The sequence below is a fragment of the Colletes latitarsis genome, chromosome 1 (genome assembly GCF_051014445.1).
Source record: "Colletes latitarsis isolate SP2378_abdomen chromosome 1, iyColLati1, whole genome shotgun sequence".
NCBI classification, from domain to species: Eukaryota; Metazoa; Arthropoda; class Insecta; order Hymenoptera; family Colletidae; genus Colletes; species Colletes latitarsis.
In genome coordinates this window covers 48,146,374-48,159,258 of record NC_135134.1, presented here as the reverse complement: position 1 = coordinate 48,159,258, position 12,885 = coordinate 48,146,374, and the positions used below count along the sequence as shown (strand labels likewise).

The 12,885-nt window shown below is 44.3% G+C and overlaps 1 protein-coding gene across 3 annotated transcripts in view; it reads right to left on the bottom strand.

The window, feature by feature from the left end:
- LOC143351664 (protein groucho) overlaps window positions 1–12,885 on the bottom strand; it is a 158,890-nt gene that overhangs the window by 92,083 nt on the left and 53,922 nt on the right. For 2 of the 3 annotated variants that reach the window (XM_076783473.1, XM_076783465.1), the window contains exon 3: window positions 11,637–11,700. The exons of the other annotated variant lie outside the window; for it this stretch is intronic. In XM_076783473.1, coding sequence (XP_076639588.1) covers window positions 11,637–11,700 — 64 coding nt within the window. The remainder of the gene's footprint in view (window positions 1–11,636; window positions 11,701–12,885) is intronic. 3 annotated transcript variants of the gene reach the window in all.

Below are 12,885 nucleotides of genomic sequence, written 5' to 3'. Positions count from 1 at the left end.
GCAGCGCTCGACCGTAAAACGCAAGTACAAAGAAGAGAAACGTGCGAAAGAAAGCCTGCGTCGGATAGTGTCTCGGAGAGATATCACACGATGATTAACTTTAAATTGTAAATCATGGTTCCCGTCGTACAATAAGGAAAGATAAGGTTGGATCTGCCGGAACGTTAAGCATAAAATAGTAACAATACCGGAAACGGAGGACTCGAGAGTGAAAAACATATTGAAACGGAACGTTCGAGCAAATATTAAGACGGACGACGCGCGATTTTCTAACCGAGGCAACTTTTTCTACGAAATAAAAAAAAAAAAAGACTGTACGCAGAAGCTCGCTGCCTCGTGAAAAAAAAACTGCATTATCCACGGATGCTGACTTGATACTTTGAATCGCGGGTAGAAATAATTGCGCGATTCCCGGCGAACGCTAATTTCGCCCGCGGTAAAGACTGCCGGGGGTCGTATAACTACCGCTGGAATCTCCAGCGTGGTAATCACGATCGTACAATTAAATTTGTACCCGTGTTTTCGTTCACCGGTTTGCGGGAACATCTCCGTGCTCGCGCTGGAAACTACGTGTTCGCGTGGAGGTGCACGCTAACGACCGACACGTTCGCGGCCGGCTTTTAGGCCAAACTCCGCCCGTTCCAAAGGGCCTGTAACGCGTGTACACCCGGCGAACGTAGACGGGCCAATTTGAGGCCGGAAGGTGCAACGCTCGCGTGTTGCAACGATTGCATAAATTCGTGGCACTAGACGCTGGACACGGCGTTAGCGGTGTTAACGATCGGAACTGTGGCCGTTCACGGCGCACGATTTTATTAACTCATCGTCGCATCCTGCCGCGGAATTTACCGTCGCTACACCTCCACGCCTGCTACCCACCCACTGCCCGAATGTAATCCAAAACTGTACGCGAGCGACCGTAAAAATCTTGTAAATAGACTTCGCGTACGTTCGGGGCCATTACGCGATTTTTATTAAAATTAGTAACTCATTTTGGTGGTCGATTAATCTTGCAAATGGCACACTTCTGGCGAGCCCTCGAGTTTTATCTAATTTATAAAATTAGCAGTGGATGTTTAATTGTAGCTATTTAATATTGCAAAGGATAATGGCATGTCGAAGTCATCTCCCTTCAAATTTATCGAAAAATGCAGATTTCCAGCAGTGTGAAAAAAAGTGATATCTTCTCTGTTTATGTATCGTTCGAATTCGAATTCTTGAGAAACTATGAATACGGTTATGAATTGTGGAAACGATCCGTGACGAATTTTTAGGAATACAAAGACATTAAGAATATTTTAACCGCGAAATGTGGTTGCAAATTTTTCTGTTTACAAATACGTAATAAAATCCCTGTTCCGCGGATGGGAACGACTGTTTTGGCGTTCGAACCGCAACGATTCGGGAACATCAAAAATCGCCGGAAAGAGAGAGGGAAGGATGGATATAGAGTCCGTGCACCGAGGAAACTCGAACCACGCCGGACGATGGGCTTCGAGGCGATCTCTTCCGCGCGGTTTGCGCTCGTAAAAGTTCACGAGCTCGACAATTACATGAAAGAGTCGTAAAAGCGTAATGCCCCGTGGCCGAGCTATATCGTCGTATAACGACGTCGTAGGAGCGTCTCTCGGCAGGAACACGGGACGCGCCACCCATCGGAAGCGAATCCGCGAACAGAAATCGAGTTCGACTGGTCGGTTTTCCACCCGGAAAAATCGCCGTCCGCTCGGAAACGCGAAAACCCCCGTTTATGTACTCACGGGACATAAAGTACGCCCGGGCACTTGCTCGCGGTTCGCGAACGCGAAAACATTTAAACCGACTGCGAACCCCGTCGAGCTGCACAATGAAGTTAATTCCCCGACAGAGATTTAAAATTTCGAAACGATCTTTTTCCCCCCCTTTCGATTCTCTCCGAGCCTTCTTTTTCTCTGTATTATTCCTTAACACCGCCTCGAACGATACCAGACAATTCTATCGAGTCTAAAATACCAAACTGTTGGTAATCGTATCAATGAAATAAATAGTTTCGTCGAACATTAAGTATCTGTGGTTTTTCTCACTTTACGGGGTCAAGGAACAACTTTTCGAATATTTTTAGAATTTATACATATTCTTGACTAAAATAATCGTCGTTTGCATTTTGAAACATTAAAATTGTCCAACCCGTTCAGGAGTTATGACTTTTTAAACACACGTATGAAGTTTCAGGGAAACATGTCAATATATGGTCAGACATTGTATTTTCGGTACAGAATTTTTTTCTCGAAAGTGCGTAGAATTTCGTAGGTATGTCTATTCACCAAAAATGATTGTAATGGACCCCCGCAACTGAAAATAATTTTTTCAGAACGATTTGAAATTTTTTATTTTGGCCGAAAAATTTAGACACCTGAATTTTTTTCTCGAAAGTGCGTAGGATTTCGAAGGTATGTCTGTTCACCAAAAATGATTATAATGGACTCCCGCAACTGAAAATAATTTTTTCAGAACGATTTGAAATTTTTTAATAATCAAATTATCTTCCTTTGGTATATAAATAAATAAATAGCATCGATGACTAGACCAGATTTTCGATGACAGTGTAAAAATGAAATGCGTTCATTTTCCTCAGAAACGAAATAAATGCGTGCACGTGCGGTTTTTTTCCAATTCTACGTAGGAACACGCGACATTGTAATTGCAGATCGGTTCTTCGGAATATGGAGAGCCTCGTCTATCGTTCCCGCGGTCAATACAGACGGGAAATGCAATTCAAGCGCGAACTGTAATTTCCTCCATGCATAGTTATGCGCATCTTGACCCGTCGAACGATACACAATCGGTACCGTGGTATTCGAAACGGGAACAGAAGTGTGGCAACTTTCTATCAGAAACCTTCCACGGATAAAAAGTCACGACATGTGTTCTCGGTCTTCGTGCGACACGAACTGGAGCAAGTGGCCTCTCACCGATTATGCTCGTTCACGACTTCTTAATCTTGAAACACGAGGGATCGTTAATTTACGATGAACCGACGAGGCCTGCTACGACTTTGTCTTTTTCTCGCGCACGAACGAGCGTGACGGGTGGCTGCAACGATCGTTACGTCTAAAAAAAAAATGTTCAAATCGATTATGGTTTCCTCGAAAAAAATTCAACGAATATCAGTTACTGTTGGAGCTGTCACGCAAGAATGCACCGCTTAAGCGCCGTATTTACGGGTCGAGTTTCTTTGCTTTTCTGGCCGCGATGCCACCGAGAGAGTATCGATTCGATCCAGGTAGTTAATTAAGTTTACACGGCCGAAGGAAGAGCGCGTCAACTGCAGACAAGCGGTTTCTTTCGTCGTTGGAAAGCCTCGAGGATCGTGGACGAGAGAAGAGCGGCAGAAGAAACGGCGTTTTTCTTCCGCGAGATGCAACGCCGCGATAATGAATCGGCTCGAACGTTCAGAGCTGAATCATTCCAATTACGTTTGCGTGCGAATCGGCGTCGATTCATTAGGACGGCGTTTACGAGTCATTCGATACGTCAGAACCGAGAGCGGACGCGTATGTTCGACAAGCGTACCTGTTGCTACGCGGATCGAAGCCAATACAATAAATTCTTGTTGCGCCAATGATTAATCATGAGTGACAAAACGATGTAATACGACACGCGGTTCGGGTAATAATAAATGACCGCGGCCAGGAACGACGCGAATCCAGTTTCACGCGCGCGCGAGCGCATTTTTCTCGCGACTCATCGGTCCGCCGCTCACAAGAGAAACGCCACGCTTCCATCGATTTCTATGAAATTCTGCGATGGCAATTCTAGCTTATTCATTAACATTAGTTACGAGCCAAGTGTACTCTGAATTCTACTCAGAATTGTTCTCTTTTGAGCGGTGAGACAACAAAATTCGAAAATAATTGCATACGCAATATTTAATTTGAGAGTTATTTAAGATGGTAACGTTAGGTCAACAAGATTCGCGTGTACTTTAACACCTTCAAATCGAAGATAATTGTGTATGCAATATTTAATTTGAGGATTATTTAAGATAGTAACATCCACGCTGTCTTCGAGTACCAAAAATGGCCTGTTTCAAGGATCGTTCTTCTAGAATACGCAACACGGTTGGAGGTTCATGGAAAACGACGGATGGACGGATGCGAGGCCGGGTGCGTGCCGCTGTAAATTGAAATGCCACATGGGATATCGCGCGCGGATCGTGCGAGGAATCGTGGAGAAAAAAAATATGATCGCCTCAAGGAAGAAGAAGATCGATCAATCGTTCGAGAGACCATCGACCCAGAGATGCCAGACAGGCACCGAAGGTGCTCTCTCACACCATGTCAGATCACGCATACGTGAGCTCGTGGAGTTTCGGAAACCCGACAAAGACAAAATGACATATGCCCTCTTTCTCGATTCACCGAAGCTGCCCAAAGTAAGTTCGGACCGTCTCGTGGGAGTCGAGAGAGAAAGGCTCACACTTCCCTTCTCGCTCTTGAACAACTAATATCCGACCTCCCGTCAACAGGTCTCCACTAGCCTCTGCTGACCGCTGCTGACCACTCCTGGAATTTCTGACAACGTATAACGATTACTACTGACGTCTGCCAGCCTCCGCTGGCCTCTGCTGACCGCTGCTGACCACTCCTGTTACTTCTGACAACGTATAACGATTACTACTGGCTACTGCCAGCCTCTGCTGACCTCTGCCAGCATCTCCCGACCTAAGCTGGCCTCTGCCAACATCTCCCGACGTCAGCTGACCATCGCTGACCACTGCTGACCGTTGCAGACAACTTGTGACATGATATAATATAATATAATATGTTTATATGTATTAAAGTTTTGTATAATGTAAATCTGTGGCAATAAATGATATAAATTTAAAGAATTCGATGTGTTTTCATCATTTTTTACCGTTCTTTCCCTCTCCAAATCATTCCCTTAGTTATAAGACTCGATCGACATTCCGTATCTTTAAAAATTTTCTAAGTTCTTCGGAAAGATTTCAAATCTCCCGCCGCCAGAAAATTTCTGCGAATTCCTGGAAATGACGTCATTTCTAAGAATTCCTGAAAATTCTCGGAATCCCTGAAACTTCTCGGAAACCCTGAAACTTCTCGGAATCCCTGAAATTTCTCGGAAGTTTCAGGCAGCGGCAAAAATTCCGGCCTGAATTTTTCGACAACAATTTTAAAGAGCCCCCCCTGTGAAATCTTTCCCGGGAACTTTGCAATTTTTCTGGAAGAACATCGCAACCGCCCTTCCATCATCTTCTCCTGTCAGCCGGCAACCGCCAGGTGCCTCTTTCTCGCGCTAGCTGTGGAACTTAGAAATTTTTCTGGAAGATCGTGCCTGCTGTGGAACTTAGGAAATTTTCGGGAAGGAACATCCTGAAAATTTTGCAGCGACCCCCCCCCCCCCCCCCCACCAGCTCCTGCCGGCTCCGCTGCTGCTGCTAGATGTTGCTGCTAGGAAGGCATGTCATGAAATGGCCCATTTAGAGTTGGGTTAACGAGTGTATATATAGAAACGAAGGCTCGAGCGAGCGCTTGTGAGAAAGCCCAGGCGGCGGCAGATTTGAAATCTTTCCGCGGAACTTTGAAAATTTTTGCCTCTGGCAGCTAATACGCGGAGCTGCCATTTACCTATCGACCATAGCTATGGTGCTGACGGTTTCAGGTCCATTTTAGACTTGAAAATTTTTATCTCTGGCAGCTAGTACGGGAACTGACGTTTACTGAATGAATGAATAAGTATCTCTAATCGACCATAGGTCAGGCGCTGACGGTTTTACGTCCATTTTAGACTTTGTTATCAGGGGGGGATGGTAGGGGAAGAGGTGGCATGTATCTTATAACTAAGGGAATGATTTCGATAAGAAAAGAAGGGTAAAAATGATGAGAACACATAGAATTCTTTGAAATTATATCATTTATTGCCATCGATTTACATTATACAACACTTTAATACATATAAACATATTATATTATATTACATCGTGTCACAATTTGTCAGCAACGGTCAGCGATGGTCAACTGACGTCGGGAGATGTTGGCAGAGGTCAGCAGAGGGTGGCAGAGGGTAGCAGAGGGTGGCAGTAGCCAGTAGTAATCGTTGTACGTTGCCAGAAATATAAACGGTGGTCAGCAGCGATCAGCAGAGGCCAGCTTAGGCCAGGGGACGTTGGCAGAGGTTAACAGAGGAAGGCAGGAGTCGTAGTAATCGTTGTACGTTGTCAGAAATATAAGCGGTGGTCAGCAGAGGCCAGCAGTGGCATGCAGAGATCACCAGGGGCGAATAGTAGCAAGTAATAAGCGTTATATGTTGTCAGAAGCATTAGAGGTGGTCAGCAGTGGTCAGCAGAAACGAGCAGAGGCATGCAGTGGCAAGGAGAGATCAGCAGGGGCTAACAGTAGCATGTAGTAATTGTTATACGATGTCAGAAGCATCAGGGGTGGTCAGCAGTGTTCGGCAGAGGCCAGCAAAGGCATGCACAGGCAAGCAGAAACCTGCAAAGGCAAGCAGAGGCTTGTAGGGGCATGCAGTAGTAAGTAGTAATCGTTATACATTATCAGAAATACCTGCAGTGGTCAGTAGCGTTCGGCAGAGGCCAGGAAAGTTCAGCAGAGACAAGCACACGCTGACAGAGATCAGCAAAGACCAACAGAGGTTAGCAGAAGTCAGTAGTAATCGTTATAAGTTGTCAGAAATATAAGCGATGGTCAGCAGAGTCCAGCAGAGGCAAGTAGTAATCAGGAGCAGTCAGTAACAATCGCTGTATGGTGTCAAAAGTTGTCGGGAGTTCTGTACTTTTGTCAGCACTGGTCATCAGAGGTCATCAGAGGCAAATAGAAACCAGGAGTGATTAGAAATAATAGGAGTAATAGGAAAGGCAAGTAAAAATACCTGGGCAGTCGAGATTCCGAATCGTATGCCGTTGACGTGAGGTCGGATTTCAGTTGTTCAAGAGCCAGAAGGCAAATGTGAGCCTTTCTCTCTCGACTCCCACGAGGCGGTCCGATATTACTTCGGGCAGCTTCGGAATAATCGAGAAAGAGGACATGTGTCAGTTTGTCTTTGTCGACTTTCCGAAATTCTACGAGCTCACGTACGCGTGATCTGGCATGTGTGAGCAGGGCACCGGGTGCTGAATCTGGCATCTCTGCGTCGACCGTACGCGCGTTCGTACACGGTCGTCGCGATCGCGCGATTAATCTTCGTGGTGCGTGAATCGACGGAAGTGCCACGTCCACGCAACCGGCCAGCGCGCATTTTATATGAAGTCATTTGCATCGAACGCGGCCACGAAGTGTGGCCTATAAATTACCGCGTGTCCACGATAACCGCAACGCAGGCGAAAGATAATAAACTTGGACGACGCGCAGGCTTCTGTTTGTCCCTTCTTTTTTTTACAGCCATATTTATGGTCGAATCTATATGGCTGTTTCGTAAGATGAATTTCAATTTCGACGATCGAATTCAACGAATCGAGCGATAAAATAAGAATGCAATTTTTTGCTTTCGAACATCATCCTGTTAGGGTTACTCATTCCCTGTAAACATTTTTACATTGAGATATTTAATGGTTTGCGTTCGAATAAATTAAAAATAAAGCTTGCCGATCGCCAAAGTTGCGTTCACGGTCAAAGGAACAGCCTTGAGCGGATAATTGAATCCGATCCGATTATGGAACATATAACTCATATTTCCATAGAACGCTTAAGATGTCATACAGATATATGATCTTGACGACTATTTGTGTATATTCTTATAATGTTACCATGAATCATTTTAATCCGTCCTCTGGAATACATCAGCGGAATCGACCATTTCTGGTAGCTCGTATAATAAAATAAAAACGTGACAAATATTTATGAAAATTCTCTATTATTATTGAAAATATTCTCGTACTTAACGAAACACCCCGTGTACAGTGGTTATGACGCAGTGCAGAATTCATAAGCCTGCATACGGATGGCTTTATATATCTTTCCAGAAGTTGTGTCAGACATTTTAAATTTCCTCGACTCGCGTACACGGCCAAAGAAACCTGTGTCGTTAAAGAGACGTTACTTTCGGTTTACGACTTGGAACCGAATAGGCTTGTCAGTTTATGAGAAGTCATAAACGCTCTCGTGACAGTTTTGTCATCGTGCTGGAAAGCTATTGGCCAACTAGCATACGCCTTTTAACTGCACGAACTCTTTGAAAATAAAGTAACCGAGCAGAAAATTGAGCAATACGAATTTGTGACCATATTTTCCATAACGTCTCTTCTTTGGAATATATTTCGGCCGTTCGTTGAGCAAAATGTATGTTTTCTGTGCTATGAAATTTAATATACAGGATAAACAATTTCTTTTCCAGTCATTTGAAATTCACTAAATGGTATGCACGTCCAATCAATTTTTCCGAATGGATGAATAAATATCTGAATTTTATATAGTTCTAAAAATGAATAATATTCCGCGTTCCAGATTAAAAATTATTTCATTAAATATTCAAAACGATGTCAGCGTGCCAGCAAACGTTTATATTTCTAGTTATTAGTACACGGGAAAACCAAAAAAAAAATACTATTCGAGAATACAGGAATTAACGTGTCGATCTTCTAAAAGAAAATTAATAATTTTCACCGTTTGATGGCTATTAGTGAAAAAGTAAATCGTAAACGTGGAATGAATTCTTTTATACGAGATTTCCCATTCAAGAAAAACAATTTTTTCGACCGAGCGTAACTTGGTTGACGTGTCTGTCCATTACTCACTATTTCTACTTGCGTTCGTGCTTGTAAACATTGACGATGGTATTATCTGTTTCCCGTCAACGTTACTCATTCCTAACTAACTAGAACCAGTTAAAACAGATAATGCCACGTTATAGGCAATGTTTACCAACACCGAGTTCAAGACAACGACTAATGAACAATTAGCAAAGTAACAATCGATCGTACACAATTTTCAGAATCGAAATCGATCTAATCGACTACCGCAGTTTTTAAGATACCAAGTATACGCCTAGAAAGTTTCACCGGTCCCCAAAATACCGGTACGTAATTCCGTTTCTGCGTCGAACGATCCACGGGAAAATAGCCCGTAACGCTTTACGCTACCCACCCTGTAGAACGTCCGATCGAAACCGCAAACAAGAATACAAAGCTCACACCGAATGAAAACAAACGATAAACGAGCTGCTCGCAATTGGCGAACTCCAAATCAACCACCCACGTCCCATTCAGCGCCGGATTGAAAGCATTTCTGAAACAGGGGTTCCCAATCCTGGACCACCTTCCTCCATGTTTCCCAGAAACGATTCTTGATTTTTTTTTCTTGGCAACACGCGAGACCACGTTCTCTCGGACTCTAAACGTTCCTCATGGCGATAGCTTTTACGAAGGAGTACATGCACCATTTTTTTTTTACAAGAGATCCTAAGATTGGGGACTGTGAGATCGTCTATATTATTTAATTTGAAGCGTTCCACTATTTCGTGAGAAAGTCTGTCGCTAAATTTTCGTTCGCGTCGCGGTTTTCTGCACCGTCGTCGACGACCCGCGACCTTCTCCGTAGGAGTCGACTCCGTATATACAGCGCGGCGTTGTATCTTCTGCTAATGAAGACGCATACACCGGTGACGTTGCACCGCAATAATGAAGATCTACGGGCGAAAGTAAGCCGCGACATGGCTGCCAGGCGTATCCACAACACCTGCGTGCGCCAGCCGCGACCGACTGAAAAAGGAGATGGTAGCGCGACGACGAAGAAATACGCGAGAAGAACCCGCTCGGCGGGTCGGCTGAATGGCTGATGAGGCAGCGGAGGTCGGGTCGTCGGTTTTATTAAAAGATTGTCGCCTAGATCGACCGGTTCTCACGCGTCGTGCTTAACAAGATTTATGAATTCCTCCTCGCCGGCGGTGTTTTTAAATATTCAAGCCGGCTTCGTCGCCGATCGACGGATTAAGAATTAATTAAAAGCAAACACGAAGCTACTGTATTTAAATCAACCGGGCTGTTTAAGGAGTCCCTGATGCGCCGGGAGCCGGAAGAAGGTCAGTTCTCGATCGCTTCGGATGTCCATACGAGGAACGAATGTCGCGCGTTCGCGAGAAGTTGACCAGCGAAAGGAATGCGGGTCCGATTGGTGCTCATATCCATCCCCACTCCAATGACGCATGCATCGTACGACGAGAGTGGGGATGGGCGGAGCAAGCACTAGCCAACTTCTCGAGAATGCACAGTAGATGCATCAGACGTTGGCATTTGACTGACGGAAAAGAGTAATTTTCCCAATTGTGCTCATCGATTGAAATACATTGCTTACAGAACTAGCAATCGGTGTTATTTGAAAGCATTATTTTCTGACTGTAACGTAACAGTGTCAAAATCAGATTTTCTTGGGGGAGAGAACGAACGATTCCCCTTTTCCATGCGCCATTTCAGCACGGTGGTGGTGTGTCAACATTTAGTACGTCCATAGTACTCAAACCCGCACGACCAGTCGATCGCGACGCGTTTTATCTGCTTTATTGATTGGCGCGAATTTTTATTTTCCATTCCCGGGCGACAGATGTTCGAAAGCAATTAGAAGCACAGATAAATCGTGACAAATATGGCAAACAAAATGATATCTTGTTTCCGTTCTATCGGGTGGGAGAGAAACAGCATTTCCAAACAGGAATATCGCGTAGTTAGATATCAAAAGTTCTTTAACCGATAAACACCTTTATCGGTGTTTAACTTTCCAACGGGCCCGTAAGTGCAAATTTTACGACGGTGTCGGCTATTCATAATCTTTTTTTTATTTGAACAGCCAGTCCGGGCTTATCTTTTACTTTTATTCCTAGAACGAGCTTTTCTTTGTCGAGAAAGATCGAAGTAGTTAAACAGTTCCGTCGACGGTCATTGGAGCGAGCTTGCAGTTTCTACGAAAATTTCAACGTTTGATAATAATGTAATTAACTATCGGAATCCCTAAGAACAAGAAGAAAATAACGAGATTGTAACGACGCCCTTAGTAATAAAATGTTTTCTAAGGGTGAATTATTCTTTCGTACGAAGATTGTTTACAACTAATAACATTCCAAACTCCTACTAAGCCAACGTCGGAAACCAGTCGAGAGACCGATCAATTACGTGCAACTTGTACGGTACAAGCTTTTATCGCAAAGATCACTCGAGTTTTCAGGTCGCCACAATTATTTCTCAAACAGATCGCTTCAGATCGCAGTCAGATTTCAATAAACATCGTTAACCAAGAAACCCGCTTTCTTTCATTCGTTTCTAACTATGTAGTTTGCATCGTCTTAACGCGGCAGTATCCGATTTAATTGCGATGGAGATAGCGTAGCCGTGAAAGCACCGTTTTCCTTTCTGTGCACGACACATAATGCACTCTTTCATCACCGCGAATGGTCGTTGCGTTGGTTTCCTCGTAGACGTTCGTATAAATTTTACTACCTACCAACCGTCCAAAACACCGGATATATCTTTAGATCTCCGAACGAAAATGTTCGATTCGCGTTGCTACCGACTCGTGGCACAAATTCGGATTTATTATCCCGATAGAGAACCGTGTATTTCGAGAAACGAAACAACAGCGGACACGGAAGAGTCTCGCGATTTTTATCTCGATACATATTGGTTTTAGACTCACCATGACGTAGTGGCGCTGCATCTCCGTCTTCTCCTGGGCGAGTTTCTCCAGCTCCAACTTAATACTGTACAGAACAAGCAGGAAAACGCACATGTAAGCAAAAACATTAGTAAACGCAGGCGGCGAACAAAAGCTCTGGGGAGGGCCACGGGACGATTCTTATAAAACGATTCCAAAATTTTGACGAACGTTTGATTTAATAATTAATTTCGACCACTGTGGCGTGTGGCTTCCTTCAGAATTACGAAACCGTAAATTTAAATATAACGTGTATAGTTCGACAACTTGTATAGTACGGTCCCACCTAAAAACTTAACATTATGATTTCTTAAACACTGTTGTTTTTAGGCTCTTCGTTCTGATTTCTGCCTGAGATCGAGACACCCGGAACGCGATCGCGTGTGAAACGGTTTGGTAACATCGTTAACGTCCGCGATCTATCGGTATTTAACTCTTTCCGGCGGTCTCTTTTTTCTCTGTCTCTCGCGGGAACCGATTTTCCGCTCCAATCGCGTCCCCTGATCGAGGATATCGCGGGGGGCGGGGGACGATGCAGCGCAGCCAAGCTATTAAAAACACACAATTAGTTGCAGCCGCAACAAACATCGATAATAGTTGTTACACGGTGAAAATCGTGTGTATAGACGCGTTTTCTCTTTTTGGCTGTCCGGTCTGTCTGTTTGTCTGTCTGTCCTGTGCTCGTCCGATCGGCGCCCAGGCACTGCTCTAAATGGCGTATCAAAACTGTCGGAAACGGTGCAATTGGCCGAATATTCCGCGAAATCGCGGAGATGGAATTTATATCGTTCGACTGAACACGGTGGTACGCGAAAATCCGATGCGCCCGGTGACGCGTGTTTGCCAAGAATTACACGGGCCAATACCGACGTTCGTGGATCGAGCCGTTTCGAATAATAAAATAGCGCGGCTAATGGCAACGAACCGATCCGATCGAGGCGAAAAAGTCCATCCAGACGCGCGTACTACGAGACAAGAAACATACGTGGAACCTGAGAAGGGGATATCAGAATTTTCACTGGAATGTTCACCGAAAATTAGCGCCTCGCGTGAAAACGTTCCCGGTTCGCAGGGATTATCGAAGTGTCGCTGATTGGAAGGAAACTGACGCGATTCAAAAAAATATCTACACCAAAGAGAAAAAATAGTTTTTTTTTTTACCAATATCTGGATTGGGTACTCTTTTAGAGATCCGAATAAAAGTTCCAAACGTTTATTTTATACGATAGTG